The following is a 21,381-nucleotide window of genomic DNA, read 5'->3' as shown; positions in this document are numbered from 1 at the left end:
TCCAGAGGCTGAATGTTGATTCCAGCTGGTGTAGGTCTGAGCCACATAGACGACTTAGGTTCCCCTTAGATGTTCCAGCTCCCAAGACTTTATTTAAAACTCCACTGTCCCCAAGAACTAATGTGGCTACACAGGGAATCTCTGAATTGGTGTGAACTTGAAGCAGCTCCCTCAGATGCCAAGCCTGGCTGCGTCTCTGTGATGCTGGACGGACCATTTTCCTGAGCACTCCCTCCTCTGCCCCGAACCTCACCAGCAGTCACTTCCTGCCTCTCCTCTCCAAGGAAGGGGGTGCAGTTCAGACGACAGCCCTGGCTTATAGCTTCCTTCTGTACAAAATGAGACGAGGGAGGCCCAGGTGGCTCTTCATCCCACTGGTGGTTCTTTCAGGAGTTGGGCCAATCTGGCTGTGCATCCAGGACACTGTGGACGGGCTGGGTTTGTCACTTTGCCCCTCACCCTTTGGCAAAGACCATGACTTTGCCCCTCACCCTTTTGAAAAGACCGTGAATCAATTTTGCCAATAGTTCTGTGACATCAGTCACTTACCCTCTTGATAGGGTTGGATGAGTCAGATGCTCTCCAAGGCTGCTGCCCGCCCTGCCGTACATTGTGGTTTTGCACTTTGCTTTCAGTGCAAGAGGTGCTGACGGCAGATCTGTCCTCTTCTGTAACACTAATGATCGTTCTGTCTGAGCTGTCAGAAAGGGGGCTGCCAGAGTGGAAAGGAGAAGCAAAGAGGCTTGGCTCCTCTTGGCCCTGGCACAGGAATGGGCATGAGTTGGACATCTGAGCCCACATCCTGCCCGATGCCCGTCTTAAACTTTACCCATAATCCCAGTCATGACAATTTGAGGTCCAAGATCCAGGCTGTGCTGTGAGCAACTTGAAAAACTGTGGAATTCAGTTCAGCTCAGCTGTACAGAGAGAAACATTCAGCACGTGTACCTCCTAGGGCTGTGTGGTCTGTGTGGCTTTCTTGTTTCCCCGTTACTGATTTTCCTGGAGGATGAACATCCAGATCTTTTGAAGCCTATTTTGAAATCCTTCTCCATGCGGTTCTGAAAGATACCCTTGGTCTGTTATTAGGCCATTGTGAACTGTAGGAGAGGTCGGGGCCCAGGAAAGGCTCAGCTGGAAGTGCAGCGAACACTGTTCCTTGAAGGATTTAGCATTTCTAGTCGTTTTCTTTGGTGTGAATTTTCTTCATTAAGTTTCGAATGTGAGGCTCTGGCCCTTGACCTTTCTCCCCAGGCAGCATATCCTGTCTCACCACTACAGGGGGCTTGGCTTGCTGATACAAGGAGATTGTCTTTTGCTCTTCCGTTGGGGGGCTGCACGGTTCTGGGGGCTACAGAACCACCACCTAATTCCCTGTGCTGTCGACTTGCTCTTTTTTAAGAAGGATGATGTGGGAGCTTGAGAAATCCTTCATAAATTCTTTCTTGAACTGAGCCTTACTAATTGGTCAGAAGCTGCTCACCAACCTAAACTTCATTTAATAAAAGGAATCAACCCGCTTTGATTTGGAAATGTTTACAGCTGACGTTGTAACGCATCCATTGACTCAGAACTCACTGTTGCCTCCATTTCCTCCTAACCTCATGATGGGTGGTAAACCTCTGAAAATGTGATTTGTCCCTCTTCACCATCCACAGGTTAATTTTCATTGACCGTCAGACTGTGCCTGTCTGTAACCAGGTTCATCTCACTCCCCAGCTGTACCAAGTTGCTGGCTGACTGTCGCTTTCATCCTCCAGGAGCCTGGGACTCAGTCTTTCCTCTTGGGTCTTTCCTTTTCAGACACGGATCCTACAAAAATCTGCACTGGGAAGGGAGCGGTGACTCTCCGGGCCTCGTCCTCCTACAGGGAGATCCCAAGCGGTAGCCCTGTGAGCCCTCGGGAAACCCCGCAAGAGGAAAGGAAACCAGGTGCGCTACCTCGGAGACCAGGGGAAGGGTGGGGCTCTGCCTACCGATTCTCCCAGGGGCCCCTGGCACAGTCCTCTCCGTCTCGTCTCTGTGGTGGGTGGTGATCACTGCCCTAAACTGACAGGTCCCACTTGCTTCAGGCAAAGGCACGGCGGCGACCACTTTACTCTAGCTTTTGACGGAACACGTGAGCAGTCTGAGGCTCTGCAGACTAGTTTAGGAGGATGGAGATGGCTTAGGGGCCTGGGGAGGGAGTGGTGGGATGGCCTCCAGGCTTGGCTTCTTTGAGCCGTCCCCACTTCTAGGGGCTCAGCTGTGACCATCCAGGCGGGGCTGGGGCTGGGGAAGAAGCCAAGGGAGACTGAAAAGTGCGGGCGGCCGAATGGCCTCAGCTCCCGGAAAGCAGGGAGGCATCCCGAGGGAGCAGGATCAGGAGAGCGTGTCTAAGGCCAACGCAAAAGCCCCCGCCCCTCGGGAAACCCGGGCGCCTGGAGCACGGTGCTGAGGTGGACACCTGGGACTTCGGGATCGGCACATGGGGTTCATGTCCTACTTCCACCACCTGTTGGCTCTGCAGCCTGGGATGAGATGGCTGCTCTCCCTCAACCCTGGTGAGCCCACCTGTCGGATCAGGTTGATAACTACCTGCCTCGCCGCGTCATTGTGAGGATGTCAAGGGTTTTGCATTGAGGTTTTGCATTGTCGACAAGTTCCCAGGTCCTGCTGATGCTCCTGGGCCAAGGACCACACTTGAGAGCTACTGCCATAGGGGATGGGAGTTTTCTCCCATCTTGAAGGAAGGAAATGGAGAGAAAATGAATTGGGGTGATGACCACTTCCTTGGGACCAGAGACATGCAAGCTCTTCTGGTAGTCGGGAGTGGTGTGTTGTGATAAGATGGAATTGTACAGGATGGAGATGGTCAGTACCCAGCATCCTGGAGACTTGACTTTCTTTCTGTTCCCTGCCAGCCGTAACAGGTACCAAGGCAGATGCCCAAGGACGAGGCCAGGCTAGGGTTTGAGCACCAGCCCCGTTCTGGTAATGTCAGTCCCTGTGGAAAGCTTCTTTTTCCCTAGGCTCAGGGGAAGGCATGAGTGGCCTCCAGCACTATTAGGTTGAAAGTAGCTGCTTGGCTCTGTTTTCCTGAACCCATACCTGCCTCTTTCCCTACTGTACTTTGCCACTCTGGTCTCCAGGAGAGGTGGGGCCACTGGGAAGATCCATCTCCCAAGCTGGAGGACCTCTGAGAAAGAGAGAAACCTAAGGGATAATTTAAAGAGAAGGACCATACCTACAGCCCCGTGGCCCGATAAAATGATCTCACAACCTCCTGGCCCTTCCTCTGGTGGTGAATGGGAATGGTGAATGGCAGGAGAGGGAGCCTTGAGCTCCCCCTGGTGGTCACAATGTGGCACTAACACAGAGCCCCGATGTTATTCTTTACCTTGCTGTCTGTAGCTTTGCACTCCAGTGCAGTGATTTGAGCACTTAAGGAAGCTCTCTCTAGTCCTCAGATAATTCTATATCTTACAGATTTATAACAGATAATTTGGATTAAAAAAAGATCTTGTTTTAAATTGAAAATACTCTGAAGGATTGGGGGATGACTATCAGTCATTCACACCTTACAGTAGATTAATCTTTGTAGATTATTTTTCTCCAGATAAATAGAGGTCATTGAATCCAAATCAGCAGACATTCATTCTGCATCCTATAGGGGCCAGGCATCACTGGGAGTCACGAGGAATTGTGGCGAGAAGGGAAGAAAAGGGAGAGAAATTTGGGGGCATCATGTGAGCACAAGAGTTCCAACCAGAGAGTCAGGTGTGGAGCCCCAGTCCACTGTCATGCTTTCTGACCACACGTATGTCACACCTCTGAAGCACGTATGAAGTATGAGGGACTTGGGAAAGATGGTTTTCAAGCCTTTCTAGTTCCAGAATGCTCTGTGAACTTGGGAAGTTTGGGAATTAACCTGACACAAACAGAAGCCTATTCACTGGGGACACATTCAGGACTGTACACTAGGCCAGTTTGGGTGGAAAGGAACAAGCTGGGGTTGAGTAGGGGTGGGGGGAAATTACACTGATTAGGTGAACAGCAGGCTGGAATGAGTTAACACTGGAGGTGCGGATAAAAGAGGATGCACCTCCAGAGGTGGGACACTCAGGACCAGGGATCTTGTTCTCTTACCCTCCTGGCCATTGGCCAGCATCCTGCTGGCCCTTGACTCTGGCTGGGTCCATGTGGCTCCCCAGCCCTCCTCATCCCTGCCTGCTCCCTCCATCTGAGCCTCTGGATGAAAACTTGCTGGCCCCCACCAAGCCTCTGAGACTTGACCAGCCTCATGGAAACAGTTTCCGGCAGCATTTGATGGCAGCTGTGCTAGCCTGGACTGGGAGCCCAAGTGTGAGGCAGGGAGCCTTGCTTGGCTCTTGCCAAGGACTGGGCGTGCTTCCTTTTCCCAGCATCTTCACAGATAGTGGGTGTCAGATAGCGTCCAGGTCTCTCCCCTGCCACCAGGGCCAGCATCTGTGCCCCAGCTGCTCTGGCTGTCTCCCCTCTGCATTGCTCCCTGGCTTTACCACATTCCTCCATCCCTGTAGATCTCCAAGTTGCTGATCATCTGCCTGAACTGGAAGCTTCGGTCTCACGTTACTGCCCAGCACCTGTGGCCTGATGTCTTTCCCCATATGGCCCCTTGACACCTGCATTTCAGAGGTGGCCCCTATTTCCAGTCCTTGCTCCAGCTCCCTTACCCTGTGAGAGGTGGTCTCGCTCTCAAGTCACACAGTCCTCTCTCAAGGCTCAGCTGTACCACTTACTGTCTTGGTAATATGAGCAAATTAACCTTGGAGAGCTTCACTTTCCCCATCTGTAAACTGGAGATGACCTTAATAGAGTTGCTGGGATGCAGTGAACTCTTCCATCTCAAGATATAGCACAGAGCCAGGCATGTACAAGGTGCTCTTGAACGGAAACGATTCTAGTTTCTGCGGATCAGGAGGCCACTTAAAGACTTGCAGTAATTTCTCGTAGAGGCTGTGAGGGTCTAGGCCCAGCGTGGTGGTGGTGGGAATGACGAGCAGGGGCCAAGCGAGAAGTGTATCTGGAGAGTGGAATGGCAGGGCTTGGCACGGTGTTTAAGGAGTGCGGAGAGGTAGGGCTCCGTGCTGAGCAGAAGGCGCCTTCCCTGCTTCACTAGGAGAATAGATGTGGCGCTCATGGAGATGCTGGATTTATGAGGGGAGTTGGAAGGAGTGTTGGATTCCACTTCTTGACGTGCTGAGTTTCTTGGCAAGAGAAGGACTTCTAGGAGGAATTTTCTAATAGGCATTTGGAAATTTGGAATCCAGGGTGTGGATTTGGGAGCCATTGGCATCCAAGTGAACATGGGGAGGGTGGAGATGCTCTCTGAGGTGGAGTGACAGACGGAGCCCTCAGAGTTGCCCAGTGTAAACCCAACCTCCAGGCTCCTGCCCTCAGTGGTAGCTTGACTCTGGATCCCTGACCACCCTCCTAATCTCTGAATGCAGACCTAGGTTTGGGGATCTGAACCATCTGGAAAGAGCTACAGTAATCTTAATGCTGATTCCCAGCCTCCAAGAGAGGGCTCTTATTCCTGCTTCCTGGTATAATAGCTTGGCCAGGTTTGGGTAATGGCCCTGTTGGTTCAGGTGTGACTCCACCTGTGTCCCCAGGTCACGGTGATCTTAAGAGGAGACAGGGAGCCTGAACTGGTGGTGGGCGCTGTACGAAGCTTCCTTCTGGTATGGCATGGAGACCATCAATCCCTGTGTTCTGACTCAAAAGCCAAAGTTCAGTTCGACATTTACAGCTTATTCTGTGCCAGTTGGCTCCCATCCTTCCTGTCTGATTCTTGACTGCAAAGTTAGCTATGGATGTAAAGATTCTTGGACCTGCAGTCAACTCATTTCCTCACATTTGCTCTCGAGAAATGACAGTAGCAAAAAGATAAGAAAATTGACATTAAAATAGTTAGACATTCCCTACCCCCATTAACTAAGAGTCTTTCTCGTGAGCTCATGTATGAGAAAAGGGGGCCAAATGAGAAGTAGTTGGAGGCAAAATTCCCCATGAGAGAAGACTCTCACTGTGACACCAACTGCAAGGTCAGGGGATTCCCACAACCACTCTCAGGTTTGATAATTTGGTAGCAGGACTCAAAGAACCCGTTGAAAGCTGTTATACCCACAGTTCTGGTTTATTACGGGGAGAAGATACAGATTAAAATCAGCTAAAAGAAGGAAGCATGGAGTTGGTGTGGTCCCTCTCCTGTGGAGTCAGGACATGTTAGTTCCCAGCACTGCGTGTGAGAACATGCTCAGAGCAGTGCCAACCATGAAGGTCATACAAGCCGTGGTGTCCATGGTTTTCATTGGGGCTCTATTACATAGGTGTCATCCACTGCCCAAGTGGTTTGTCTCACTCTCCAGTCCGTTAGGAGGTTGAGCGCCAAGGCCCCCAACCTAAGTCACGTTATTGGTTTAGCACAAAGACAGTCCTATCAGGGTGACATTCCAAGGGCTTAGAGATTAACTCCTGGAAGCCAGAGGGCAAAGGCCAGACCTCCTTTTGGGGAAGAGTAAATTCTTTCCCACACAGCATGAATAAAAGTTAAACAAGGTATGGAACGCTCTTAGACCCACTTTTAACACCTTTCCTCTAACTCGTGGATTCTCTACCAGGAAACACAGATCTAACTCAATGAAAAGTGTCCTGAGATCCCAAGAAGTGATCAGCAAAACAAGCTTACAACAGACCAAGATGAAATTAGCACAGAGTGAGATAAAGGAAAATAAGTAAGCTGTGGCCACAGGCCAGAAAAGATTGTATATAAAGAATAGATGGGGCTTCCCTAGTGTTACAGTGGTTGAGAGTCCGCCTGCCGATGCAGGGGACACGGGTTCGTGCCCCGGTCCAGGAAGATCCCACATGCCGCAGAGCGGCTGGGCCCATGAGCCATGGCCGCTGAGCCTGCGCGTCTGGAGCCTGTGCTCCACAACGGGAGAGGCCACAACAGTGAGAGGCCCGCGTACCACAAAAAAAAAAAAAAAAGCATAGATGGAGAAAAAGATAAGGCAAAATAAATTAAACTTCTCATGGAAAGGTTTGGTCTCCTCAGGGCTGCAAAACCTCCTGAGGGACCCAGCTTTCCAAGGCCCTCCTCCATCACGGGAGCTCTGAGCTAACATTTATTGAGAGAAGCATTTTGACAGTCTCCCTAACCAAGAGTTAATAATTGATGATCATGTACATAAAATTTCACCTGCCACCCTCAGACACAAACGGCCCTGGGCTGCTACCAACCTTCAAGGTTCAGAAGAGTAGGTAACAGATGAAGGAGGATGAAACGTCAGAAATGCAGCTCTTTTAAATAAGAAAGGAATGTTCTGAGGAGTCCTGGGAACTGCCTTTTTGGGGACAGGGTAAGGGGAACAGTTTTAAAGACTTGGAATGAGAAGAGAAAGTGGGTTGATTCCCGAGGATATTATGTTCTTAAGGCTATTTATCAAATGGCAGAGTCAACTGCTCTAATTGCTGTGTCTGGGAAATGTTTTTCCCCTTATGCTTTGGATCCCAATCTTACTAAGCACGTACCTTATGCCACATACTTCCACTTAGTCCTTATGACGAGAGAAAATTTCTCATTTCACAGATGAGGCTATGTCCCTTGCTGCAGGATATGCAGTGAGCAAAACAGGATTCAAACTAGGCTGTCTGATTCCACAGTGACAGTCCCTTTATGATACCTAAGGGTTTGGGAGGAACAGACTCACCTCAGCTTTCCACGACACATCTGTGTGCCAACATCACCTGAATAGAACCAACCCAGCCAAAGAGCAGACAAAATAACATGCTTCCACATCCGTGTACAAAGTTCACATCCTTTATTGATAGCCTCTCATCAGAACCTGTTGACATAGAGAACAAACGTATGGACACCAAGGTCGGGGAAGCGGGGCTGGGGGCGGGGGGTGGGATGAACTGGGAGATTGGGATTGACATATATACACTAATATGTATAAAATAGATAACTAAATAGAACCTGCTGTATAAAAAAAAATTTTTTTAAGAGAACCTACTGACATTTAGTGCGTGTATGTACATCAAATAAATTTGATAGAATGACTTGACAAAGCCCGACTGGAAATAACCCAGGAAGGACGATGAGCTAGTAAAAGTGATAGACACAGGGGAGGAGGGAGAAACGTTTTCATAGTGTGGCACCTGGTACCTGAAGGCCTGTGGGCGCAAGGAAATCTCGGGGCCAGGATCTGCATGGATGCACTAGTGAGTGTTAAAATGGTCACTTTTCCTGCTATATAGCACAAGGAAGTCTTCTCAATACTCTGTAATGAGGTATATGGGAAAAGAACCTGAAAAAGAGTGGAAATCAGTATATGTATAACTGGTTCACCTGGCTCTACAGCAGAAACTAACACAACATTGTGAATCAGCTCTACTCCAATAAAAATTTTTTCGAAACGGTCACTTTTAGGACACGTCACGTACCTGACCTCAGCAGCCCTGTGCGGTGTATGTGGGGTAAGGGTTATATTTTATAGATGGAAACAGTGAAATTTAGGGCGATCAACAGCTTGTCCTTGATGGCACGAGCTGGTACATCACAGTAATGTGAGTAAAGATCAAGTCCTGTAAATTTCCCAGCCATGTGGTTGGGACAAGAAGACAGATATCTAGGAATTGTCCCTAAGGGAGTGGCAGAAATGTGACAGCCAACCTGCTAAAAGAATGTGCAACTGAAACAGGTTATAAAAAGCTCGTTTTAGAGGAGGACGGAATTTGCAAAAATGGATACGGTTTCCCAGAGTAAGGATGTTTTTGAGTGTACATTAGTATGTCATTGACTCTCAAAGTGAGCTTTGCGTTATGGACCAGCAGCCTTACTATAAGGAGACATGTTAGAAATACAAATTCTCAAGCCTCACTTCTCCTCTGAGTCAAAAACTCTGGAGATGGGGCCCTGCGATCTGCGTTTTAACAAGCACTCCTGGTGGCTCCGATGCAGATAGACTGCTGTACATGGATGCAAATCACGTGAAACCTTTTCCCCCGCCTGGCCTTTTGCTCTGACACCCTTTGGCTTCCACCATCTCCCTGGAATGTAGGCTCTGCTTTGTGGCAGATGGCAGGGTTGGTGGCCGTGGGGGGTGGACAGAGTGCTGCACTTGATTCTGGAGACCTGGGCTGACTGCTTTATCACTTCCTGGCTGTGTGACTTTGGGCCAGTCAATTGGCCTCTCTGTTTTTTTCATCCATGAAGCAGAGTGATTACCTACCTCACAGACTTGTGTACACTGAATTAAATACTAAATATATGCAAAAGTGGCCAACAGCGTCTGGCACTTAGAAAGACGTTCAATCCAGAAAGCCCATCTCTGATCCCTGAGGAAGCCACATTGAAATGGAGCCTTGGGCTGTGAGAGCTGCAGTGCTTTATTCCCCTCTTTATATAGGGTGAGATAAGGAGGCAACCAGAGAGGAGGAGGAAATTAAGGGACTGGCTCCATGAGGGGTTGGCAAACTGTGGCGCTTGGGCCTAATCTGGCCTATGCTTATTTTTGTACATCCCTTTAACAAGGGATGGGGTGTGTGTGTGTGTGTGTGTGTGTGTGTGTTTAATATTTTTTGGCTTGTCTTTAATTAGACTTAGCTCTTATGCTTTTAAAAGTGGAATCAATCAGAAGGTAAGGGTGTAAGGGAATAATTTTCCAATACATTTCTTGTAAACTCAAATTCTTCTTTGGAATAAAGCAGGCTTTGGTTTACTGTTCACAAGGTTACTTGTGAAGAAATTACCCTCTTCAATCTGGGCTGCCACAATTGGACAGAAAGCATGAGGACGCTTTTTTCTTGCATCTGGGTTTTTATATTTTAAGGGTTGAAAGAAAAAGAACGTGCTGTGTGAAAATTACATGAAATTCAAACTCTAGTTTCCACAAATAAAGGTTTATTGGAACACAGCCAACCTCGTTCACTTGATATTGTTTGCGGCTGCTTTTGTGCTACAACAGCGGAGTTGAATAGTTGTGACTGAGCCCATATGGCCGTCAAAGCCTAAAGTATTTGCTAACTGGCCCTTTACAGAAAAGGTTTGCTAACCCCTGGGCTACATGGAAGATAGAGAATAGAGACAAGAAATGATGCGGAAGATGGTGGTAAATAACAAACGTTGCTGAGCTCTGCCAGGCACTGTTCTAAGCATCTCTCATGCATTATATCTTTTAATTCTTAAAACAACACGTATGAAGCAGGCATATCGTTACCCCTATTTTTCATGTGGGAAAACTGAGGCTTATAACTTGCCCAGGGCCACAGAGCCCATAGGTGGAGGAGCCAGGATTTGAATTGAGGTCCAGCTGCCTTCCCAGCCAAGCTTGTGACCACTGCGCCGTCCTGCCTCATGGTGCTGGTCAGGTTAAGAGAGGTTTAGGGTCTCTGAGCTGCTCCAGGCAATAGATGGAGGGCAGGGTGGTAGCTGGCTGAAGGGGGACAAGGGTGCCTTGTAGTATGATGAAAACTCAGGGTGATTAGATTTTGAAATCTTTATGTAGCTCGTTTAATGGAAAGAAGAAAGGCAGGCAGGGAGGAAAAAAAGCCCTTATCACAGCAGATACCTTGGGGCTTAAATCATGTTCTCCCCTTTGCGCAGCACCAACAGCCATGGAAAAAGTGCTTATCGATGTCTCCCTCTCCGGGTCTGTTAATTAGCCCAGGCTGCTGATGAGGAGAGGTCATTCTGGGCCCACGTCAGGCTTATAAAAGGGGAATGCAAGTTAGTGAGTCAGGACTGGACAGGAGAGTTCTGTGGCCTTTTTGTCTGTAAAATAAGAATGTCAAGAACAATTGTTTCTTCATTACTGTGAATGTGAGCCTTGTGTTTTCAAAGGTCAGCGCCTGTGAGCACATCATGGTTTAGAGTGGGTTCCTATGGTAATTAGACCATCGTGACTGAGGGCATTTTGTGTCAGGCAACGGAGTGCTGGAGTTTCGTCTTTCTGTGCAGTACGTGCTTGTTTCCTGCAAACGTAACCATTTCTGTTTTCCCCCCTTCTTGTTTTCATCCTTTGTGCGCCACATGTAGTTCTGGAGTCAGAGAATTCCTCAGCAGGTATGATTTCTCTTGCATCCTTTCTGTCCCTGCCTTCCACCAGGAACCCTTCAATTAGAGGGGAACCCTTCAATTAAGAGGAGAACCAGGGAGTGTTCCTGTGAGTGAGGGGTTTCTTCTTTTTTTCATCTCTCAGATGAGTGGAGGCTTCCTTCCAATGCTGATGCCAATGGAAACGCCCAGCCCTCTCCACTCGTTGCCAAGGGCTACCGAAGTGTGCATCCCAACCTTCCTTCGGACAAGCCTCAGGTAGGTGGGCGCCCAGGGCGGGGTGGGGACTGTTCTTGAGTCGTTCAGCTTTTTGCACTTGTGACTTCCTGCTCGCCCAGCTGGATGACGGACTGGCTTCTGAGTCCCACTTTTGGCCAATTCTGAAAAAGCCCCGGGAGGACCAGAGTTAGGGAGAAGTTGGGGTCAAGGGAAGCAGATGTATGGGATGAGGCTGGCCTGTACCAGGGTATCAGAAGCATAAGCCCAATATTCCGTAGGTTTGAAACGTGTGTGGAAATGTTCTGAAAGAGGGAATGCCAGGTGGGAAAAAGGTCTGAGCCTGTTTTATGAAAACTCTTTAGAGCATAATATTCAGAAGGCGACTGCACTCTTGTGTTTATTTCATTAATTTGCTCGTGTTGAGGCTGTAAGAGTTTCAGCAGCTCCGTCCTTACAGATTAAGATCAGGGAGCTGTGGCCAGCGCGGAATCCAGCAGCCTAGAAGCAGGCAGAAGCCAGAATGGCAGTACAGCGGACTTTACACTGCCTAGCGCTACCCTACGAAAGAAAGTGTGCCCCACGTTGTACAACTTGCAGTGGAATAATTCTGCTTAAGTTTTCCCCCTACGTTGTTTTCCTCATCTTTCTTTCTTCCCCTTCCTGTTGGCTGCACCCTGCAGCTTATGGGATTTTAGTTCCCCAACTAGGGATCAAACTCAGGCCCTGAGCAGTGAGAGCGAGGGTCCTAACCACTGGACTGCCAGGGACTTCCCTGCTTTGCCATCTTGACGAAACTAATAGACCCTGTTTTAATTCAGGCAATCTGTGAAGAGTGTTTTTATAGAGCGGAGTAATATCCATGGAACAGAGCAATCCTTTCTTTTAAAAAGAGCTGCGCTGCTCAAAAACGGCAGAAATGTGTTCCCTACGCAGTCCACCTCCCTGCGCCCGCCTGCCTTCTGTGCACATGCTCTCACAACTCGCAAGGAGCCTGGGGAATCCACGTGCCTTCCTTGTTCCCACCCCCGCTTCTCCGATAATCCTCTGGGTTCTGCTCGTGAGGACATAAAATTGCGCTCGTCCCTGGAATGAAACCAAGTCCGAGATGATGCCTTCCTTCCCCTTTGCAGACCCTTGTCTCCCAGGCTTAGAGGAGGTTGCTGAATCGTGTGCCAAGGCAGCACTACTCAGCCTCCCCGCCCCTACCATGGCCTGTCTCCTGTAGCTACTGCCACGTGCATGCGGGGCCGCTGGTCAGGGCCAGGAGCTGTGAATGGGCCTGGCCTCCTGAAGTCCTCATTAGACTCGGGATGTGGGAGGTCTGTTGTCTGGTAAATGACTGGCCATAGTTTCCCTGTTTCTAAGACCTTTCCCAGCATCTAAGTCTGCTGCTGGTGGCAGGCACACTTCCTTCTTGGCGTTCTCGAGGTTGGATACAGTTGGCTCTATATCCAGGGTAGGAAATAGTTCTGATTAATTCAAGGCAAGTATAGAAGCACATCCTCTTCCACTATCAGGGACTTAGCCCACAGGGTAGCTCACTAATTCCTTTTGGCTTCTTAAATAGCTCTTCTACGGAGAGAATTTTAACAGCGTGTGAAGTAAATAAAAATCCCTTTTAAATACATGTACTTACAGCAACTTTACTGAGCGTTTGTTGTGTTTGGATCACTGTGTAAACATTGCCCTCAAGGCGTGTGTAAGGGCGAGCCTCATAACAAGGATAATCGTCCTGTAATGTGGGCTACGCATAGTGTATGCATTTTCTCATCGGTCACTATCCGGGAATTTTCTTTTTACCTGGGTGTCTGAAAAGATACCTGGCATATTGCTGATGTAGAGGTGTTATTCTATATATTCAGTGTAAAACTGGCCACCCAACTTTCAAGAGGCTTGAGGTCATAGATTCATTTTGTGAACGCAAAAATGACTTCTTGTCTCTGTAGCTATTGCCAGAGCTGTAAGTATACGCTGGCTTAGACAAAGCCAAGGTGGGCTGGGCTGCTCTCTGCTCTGGCTTGGTTACAGATGAAGACAGCTCTCAGACACCTGCAGGCCTAGCATCCCCTCCTAAGGATTGAGTTGGAGTCCGGGACACACGGGCCAGAGGGGAATCCTATCTCCTGATGCTCCCACGTCTGCCTTTCCTCCTGCTGCCCTGCTCTCCTCACCCGCAGTGACGCGGAATCAGGGCTCTCCCCTCTCTGACAGCAGCATCTTGGGGATCCCCAGTGGAGGCAGGGATTGATAGTTTCTGGAACTGTACATACTAGGAACATGTCAGATTCTTCAAGCAGCCCCATTTTTGTCACCACCCCATCTTCTAAAAAGATAAATGGGATTTCATTAGTGGCCAGCTGGGGAGGAATGCCAGCTGCTTATATGGTTCCCACAATGTTTACAATAAAACAGAAAGTAGTTCCTTACATGTAAAGTGACTGTGCCTATCCCCCTCCTTCTCTAGAGCTCAAAGGAGCCCCAGGACAGGAAGGCCTTGGCTCTGAGTGCGTTGTCAACACTCTGGGGAAGCGTCCTCTCTACAGGGTCAGAGCCCTGGGAAGCCTCAGGCCTGTTATAATGCAGCCCTGGCACCTTATATGGCCACAGCCAAATTAAGTTAAAAAGTCATTGAAACCGATTTCTATCTTTGGGCAAGAAGAAATCACATGTGGGACACTTGAGCTCGAAGTAAAAGTAAATTTGAGCCTAACTCAAAATTGCCTTTTACTTACCTCCCTGGCAACCATCGTCAACTTACCCGCAGTCCCTTTGGCGCGTGCTTGGTCAAGTGTTTTGTTTCTGGAGAGCATCGTTTTAGTCTGTGAGTACACCCCAACCTCCAGCCTAAGTTCACTGAAACCGAGAGTACATCTGGATGGTTTTGCTCCTACTAATGACTGAAGATACATTTTGTATTTTTGGCTGGTACACATGGCCACATTCCACTGGCAGTGTCCTGGGCACCCTGTGGAAAGGATAGGCATCAAGTTAACCTAGCTTGCTGAGGGATGGGCTGTTTACTGTCTCTGGGTTAATATTCTAGTCCAGACTCATACTTTATTCTCACTTATTTACCCTCACTAGCATCCCTTCCCCCTTGCTGCCTGCACTCCACAAAAAATAAAAATAAAATAGGCCCACACCCTTGCATCCTCCCAGTTTGGGGTCACAATCCATTTGCCATTTATCAACCAAACTCTAATGTACTTTACCTGTGCAATTTAGCAGAAGGTTCTCATTTTCTTCTCATACTGGGCTATCTTTAAAGAGAGGGCCAGTGAAGAAAATCTAGGTGTCTTAGGCTGCTGTAAGAAAGTATCAAAGACAGGTGATTTAATCAACAGACATTTATTTCTCACAGCTCTGGAGGCTGGGAAGTCCAAGATCAAGGTGCCAGCCTGTTAGGTTCCTGGTTAGGGCTCTCTTCCTGTCATGTAGACACCTGCCTTCTCACTGTGTCCTCACCTGGTGGAAAGACAGGGCTCTGGTCTCTCTTCCTCTTCTTACAAGGACCCCTATCCCATCATGGGGTCCCACCCTCATGACCTCATCTAACCCTAATTACCACCCACAGGCCCCATCTCCAAATGCCACCACTTGGGGTTAGGGGTTCAGCTTAAGAATTTGAGAGGTCACACATCCAGTCCATAACATTAGGAAGATAAACGTATCTTACTTGATTCCAAGTTGAGCCACAGGTTGACAGGCGGCTGTCCTTGAAATGAGGATCATCTGGAGATTTACCCCATTTCCTGACCCTCTGCCTCGCTGAGACCCAGGGAGGAGCGAGGGGCTGTGTTGAGGGAGAGGGCATGAGGTGGGAACTACAGTTTTCTAGCTCTGAGCCTGGAACCAGAGCTTTGGGCTTAAACCATGAGCCTGAGGCTGATCACCCCCTTTAGGATTGTCTGTGCCTGGTGGGCTGGGTGGGAATGAGGAATGGTCTGGAATTTGGTGAACAGGCACCGTCCAAGCCAGTCAGATGCTTCATTGCCTGGTCTCTTTGTTCTGGGTGCGTCAAAAATGGGAGACTGCATGCTTTTAACCTCATGCCTGTCTTCCTTCTAATAATTAGTTCCATCACATTGTTTCCTCTGAGACAAGACGTGCAGATTCTAAGTCCTTAGCTAGCATTCTCTTCTTGGTGAGTTTTAAGTTGTTATGCTTATGGAACTGATGCTAAATCTTAGTGACTCAATTAAGATGGCTGCCTCCTGTGAACACCTAAGGATGATTCTTCCAGTTGTCCGTTTCCTGAGGGAAAAGAATGGAAGACACTCGAGTTGGAGGGAACTTAAACTTTTAAAGCTGAAGGTACAAAGAGGAAAATCTTTGCGGTCTGGAGAAAACTGGGGCCGCTGGGGCTTCTTCCGCTGGCGTTTAACCCTTGGGCACCCTTCTTGGGTCAGGAGGTCTCAGACGGTACAGGTCAACCCAGGACTCGTGTCAACCTGACTTAGCACCTGGGCTGAGCTCAGCCTCCCTGTGATGTAAAGGAGAGTCAGGCCTGCCTCTCCAGGTGAGTAGGAGTCAGTCCTTGGCTTTACCGCAAGGAAAAATGTACGGGCCATGAGGAATCTAAGCTGAGGATTTGCTTAAAAACGTGTCCAGAGTTGTTTTTTCTTCAGGTCGTGTTGTGCTGTTTCTAATGGTCATCCTTCTTTCCATTTCCCCTCCTCTTTCTTTCTTTTTATTGTCTTAAAAATACTACCAAAGGTCCTCTCTCCCCGGTGCCCTCCTCTCCCTCAAGAGGACTGCTTTGCATGGCAGCCCCCCGGCACCCGCAGTTCCTTCAAGGACTCCCTTTACCTGAGCTCACCAAAGCCATACGGCCCACCCGGCACCCCCAGCCAGCAGAACCCCTCACGACCCCGGCCCGTCTCCGTCCCCCTGGCAGCCAGATCAGCGCCCGAAGGTGTGCCGTGTCCTGGGCCCTCACTTCCGGGTTCCACGCTCCCCAGTGCTTGGTCCCACCCCCAGCAGTGCTGTGCAGCTGCCAGGACAGTTTATAGAGAGAATGTGAGCTCTAACCCACGTCATGAGGCAGTTGGGAATAAAAAGGTCAGCAGCTTATATGTACCTTGTTTATCCCGTAACATTCGCCCCGTGGCATCGGCAAACCTCTCTGGTGTTGCACGTGACCCAGACAAAGGCACTCCCTTGGAAGCTGCGGGCACTCGAGCACGGGCTCCCAGCATTGCCTCCTGCACAGCCGGCGCGGGGAAGCCACCCTCTGCTCCTTCTCCTGGCCCTCCCAAGCTATTCTCTGCCATCCGTAAGGATGCCATTAGCCGTGGCGAGAGTCCTTCCCCGGGGACTCGGCCTTCATCAGCAGACGCAGTGAGACCACCTGTGCTAGGCCCCCAGGTTACCTCTGATCCCGAAAACCGGAAGAGAAAAGAACCTTACCTTTTGCAGCCCTGTTATCCAGCCAAGGCAAGGAACTAGGAATGTTTGTGTGTCTCCTACACCGTCTCTTTCGAAAACTCGTGCGAGCAGCTTGTTTGTTTTCTGGGCTGCCCTACCTCCTTTCCCCGTGAACGGTGCTGCAGCTTGAGGCGCAAACCCTTCTGTCTCAGCATCTCAGCACAGTCCTCCCTGTGTCTCCCCGCCTCTCTTTTCTATAAATACGTAAGTATGCTGGAGCCTAGAATCCGGAGACTAATAATATGGTGAACTATTCTGTTACATGTGTTTTGTAACAAGGTGCCAAAGAGACTGTATTTACTCCCAAGCTTTCAGGCTCTGCAAGCAGTTTTGGGGTTAAACACAGCCTGCCTGCCTGTTCTGTTGTTCTCTTTTTCTCAAGTGTTAAAAGGACTCAAAAATAGATGGGTGGAAAGTAAACTTGGATGGGGTTCCCTCTGTGTCATAGTGTCAGGAGGCCAACTGGCTAGCACTGACTGTCTCGTGTACTCTGAGGAAAGGGCACTGATTAAATATTTCTCAGCGTACATCACTGCATGTCCGCTCTCAGCTGTTTAAATATGGAATTCCTTCTTCCCTGCTGTACCCCTTTACGTAATGACCCCCTTATTTCCTACAGGATGCCACTTCCTCCAGCCCAGCCCAGCCTGAGGTAATAGTTGTCCCTCTCTACCTGGTTAACACTGACAGAGGGCACGAAGGCACTGACAGACCTCCAGCATCTCTGGGGCCCCACGGCCCCCCGGTCCCGGCGGCCGTCCCTGCCGGCTCACCTCTGACCTTGCCGACTCTAGACGATTTCATTCCCCCTCATCTGCAGAGGCGGTCTCACCACAGCCAGCCAGCCAGCACTCCTGGCTCCCTCCCCCCCGTTAGCCAGACACCGCCATCCTTCTCACCACCGCCTCCGCTGGTCCCTCCGGTCCCCGAGGGCCTCCGCAGAATCTCGGAGCCTGGCCTCACGGGAGCTGTTTCGAGTACCGTAAGCTTGCTAGATCCCCTTCCTCACAGCCTTCCTGAATGTCTGCTCCCGGCAGTAAAGAGAAAAAAAAAAAAAGAAAAGAAAGAAAGAAAACCCCAAAATCCCTTTCTCACTCAAGTACTAAGTTCTGAGAGAGATGTTGGCTGCCCTGTGCTTGTGTGATGACGGGACCCGTGTTTGCTTTCACTAGAGCATGCCTCCCCTGTGTGTTCCGTGGGCCCCTTGTGGCTGTCCAGCAACCTCTCTAGACCCTCTTCCTCTCTGTCCTGTTTGGAATGCACATCTCCCTGCAGAGCAGACCACCTCTGTGGCTTTCCTTTGGCTGGCTGTGCTCCTCGTAGGCCAGGCAGATGTAGTGCGGAGAGCAGAGGAAACCTGAGGAATTGTGTGGAAAAGCCATCAGTAGGCATGGTGCTAACTGTTTTTCTAACAGGGAGCAGGGAGGTTCTAGGGGAGGGAAAGATTCACTCGTGCTGAGTTTGCAAGTAAGCAAACTCTCTTTTATATACAGCAATGGCAGAGAGTGGGTTTAAAAAAAAGTTTAATTGAGCAAATGGATCTACAAGCCTGGTACAAGCATTAGCACTGTTTCCTCAAAAGGCAGAAATTTGCTGGGGCCCCTGCAGGGTGGCTGCCAGGGGCTTTGGAGGCAAAACAGTACCTGCCCCAGTGGTCATGGGAAGTTAGAGTGTCCCGACACTTCAGGTCCTGTCCTGCGAGGGACGAGGCCCCATCGTAATGGGAAAGCCCAAGTGCTTTAGAGGAAAGGCCAAGTCAAAGGGCTCAGTCTGTTCTCCCCTCAGGAGCCCTGGGAGCTGAGAGACTGCAAGAACCTCAGTGTGAGTCGTAGAATGGGGACGCACGGATCTGTCGGGGCTGTGGGTGCAGTGGGACTGAGTACGCAGAAGTTTCTGATACAGGGCTTGGCATGCAGAGAGTGCCCAGTAACTGTTAGCTTTGGGGCTGAGGAGTTGCCCTAGCAAATGGACCAGAGCTCCTCAAAAATAAGTGGCTGACTAAGTAGCAGTTCATCATTGAGTTCCTGCCACGTTCTGGTTTTCCTGCTAGATCCTGTGGGCACAGCTGTGAACAGGATTTATCTGAGTGGTGTATTGGTGCTCAAGTGTAGCGTACATGGGATCCTCTGAGGTTATACTCCTTGAGTTTCTTATTGAGTGGGTCTGGGGAGGGGCCGAGGACTGAGATGTGGTAACAGGCATCCTGGGGGATTCTGACACTGAGGATCTGTGGACCACATTTTAAAACGTAGCAACCTAGTGGGCCATGCAGTTGGCTGCTGGAATTAAACGTTCATTGACATCCCTCTGCGGAAAGAGGTATGCCTACAAAACTGGCTCCAGTGGCTCATTAAACTGAAGCCAGTCACACAGAAAGCGGGAAGGAAACTTGTTTTTTGACTTGTAAAAGAAATTACAGTGAGATATCAGGCACGCCAAAGCTGGGAAAGGCTACATCCTGGGCGGGGTCCTCTTCTCTAATCTCTAGGTACAGCACATCACGGTTAGGTGAGGACCTGGCCAGATGTGGCCCAGGGGCTTTGGATATCCTAGCTTTGAGCTTGTCCACTCAGCCCTGTTGGAGGAAGGTGCCAGATTGTTCGCTGATGCGTTCTCCTCAATTTGTAGGTGCTCAATTTGTAGGTGCGTTTAGAAGCCGCTCTTGTTTTGGAGAGTACAGGCACAGAAGGTTTCTCTGGAGCGTCATGTAAAGCACATCTTATTTTTAGTGCACTAGTAGCTTTCTTGTGTACCCTACACTTTGTCATTTGCATCGATCTAGATTTTCATATTGAGTTTGTCTCATGCGTGCCAGGACAGATGAGTTGGGACAGTGTCCTCAATTTCTCAAACCTGTTTGGTCAGCCTGGTACTGACTTCCCAGGAGGACTTCCTTTGGCCCGATAACTTCTGGTTTGGCCCTGGGTACAAACAGTAAGAGGTGAAAAAGGAAACTGGTTGGATTCCTGCAATGAGTGAGAATTGTCAAGAGGAACAGGAGCCCCTGTGGATGGTGGCCAAGCCACAAGTTGATATCTGCTCCATCTGCAGGAATTGGAGAGTAAGAGGGAAGAAAATTCATGTTAATTGATCCAGGTTCTTTTAGCCAATAGCTATTTTTGTGATGTTCCCGAGATAAGATTTACACCAGAGTAAAATTTGTGAGATGCTTAATGCTCACACGATCCATCCAGGCATTTATACTTTACGGAGCTGTATGCCTGATTTTTTGTGTGTTTCTTGGGGGCATTGTGGCAGATTTATCTTTATTACATCACTTCGGAAGTCAATTAGGAAAAGTGTAATTGCTTTTCCACTATACCAAAGAAAAAGTTGAGATGAGGCACTTTTTGAACAAGATCATATTGTGCCTCTTGAGTCTTAGGGAAAGGTTTTATTTACTAAACTGAGCTGCCACTCATAATTAACAGCGATGACATTAGGGCACTTTCAGAAGAGGTGAGCTGACCAAGCCAGTGTTTGTTTGTTTGTTTGTTTGTTTTTGTTTGGTTTTTTTTGGTACGCGGTATGCGGGCCTCTCACTGCTGTGGCCTCTCCCATTGCGGAGCACAGGCTCCGGACGTGCAGGCTCAGCGGCCACGGCTCACGGGCCCAGCCACTCCGCGACATGTGGGATCTTCCCGGACCGGGGCACGAACCCGTATCCCCTGCATCGGCAGGCGGACTCTCAACCACTGCACCACCAGGGAAGCCCCAAGCCAGTGTTTTTAAAGGAAGCTCCTACTGTGTGTCAGGAGCTGTCCTGGGTCCTGACACTCACATCCTCTCTTTTGGTGGGCACGTGTTCTCTTGCTACAGAGGTTGTTCAGAGACACCTTTGCTGGTAGACGACTCCTGTCAGCCATGTGGCATTTACTGAGCACGCGTGGTCTGCAGGGCATTGTGCTAGGTGCAGGGGGAAGAGGAGGAAGGGAGGCATAGCCCTTGTCCTGCAGGTACTTACAGAGCAGTTGGTCTCTGGTGGCACACACTGACTGCTTCGAGCTACACTTTTATCTAGAAGGTTTTGTTCTTCAGACCTTTGGGGAATGACATTGTGGCTTTGGGGTGTGTAAACTTCAGAATAGAAACTTGGCAAACTTTATAGGCGTGATAGAGGAAACTGTCTACATATCTTTACTACGTCTTGAGGTGCTATTTTCATGTGTTTAAAAAGACTGCTATTATTCCCATCATGCAGATTATAATGTTAGTAGTAATAATTTTATTGGTATTTCTGGTAGACACCTCAGGATTTCCAAGTCAGGATTTTCATAAGTCTTTACTTCAGAGATCTTTGTCAGTCAATATTAGAGTGAGAAAATGTCACAGTACGACAAGATAATGTCCAGATCTCAGAAGTGCGTGCTAGTAGGGTCGTTCAGTGGTGTAGGTAAGAGTAGCTTTCCAAGAGTTCCAGTGCTTAACTCTTCCCTCTTCTTACGTCAATGGCTTCTCATCCTCACAATGTCTCGTGTTGCTCTAAACAAGTACTAAACTTTCCTGATTTTCCCCAATTAAACCACCTTTTGTTCTCAGATTGCACTGGGGATTGCATGAGTTTTGCATGTTATGCTTCTTCGAATTTGCTTTTTCAGTAACCGGATTGAGCCACAGTTATGACCAGATGAAAATAATGAATGACGTTGCTG

General features: G+C 49.1%; 1 protein-coding gene across 5 annotated transcripts in view; it reads left to right on the top strand.

The window, feature by feature from the left end:
* The window catches only part of SORBS1 (sorbin and SH3 domain containing 1), a 172,869-nt gene that overhangs the window by 61,411 nt on the left and 90,077 nt on the right, over positions 1–21,381 (top strand). For 3 of the 5 annotated variants that reach the window (XM_027112105.1, XM_027112101.1, XM_027112102.1), the window contains 3 exons: positions 1,804–1,932; positions 11,229–11,341; positions 17,349–17,711. In XM_027112105.1, the coding sequence (XP_026967906.1) occupies positions 1,804–1,932; positions 11,229–11,341; positions 17,349–17,711 (605 nt within the window). The remainder of the gene's footprint in view (positions 1–1,803; positions 1,933–11,228; positions 11,342–17,348; positions 17,712–21,381) is intronic. The other 2 variants (XM_027112103.1, XM_027112104.1) reach the window with 1 other exon arrangement.

This window comes from Aethalodelphis obliquidens, unplaced genomic scaffold (genome assembly GCF_003676395.1).
Source record: "Aethalodelphis obliquidens isolate GAN/ISIS:26980383/991018 unplaced genomic scaffold, ASM367639v1 scaffold11, whole genome shotgun sequence".
NCBI lineage: Eukaryota > Metazoa > Chordata > Mammalia > Artiodactyla > Delphinidae > Aethalodelphis > Aethalodelphis obliquidens.
This window is presented reverse-complemented; position numbering and strand designations above follow the sequence as displayed.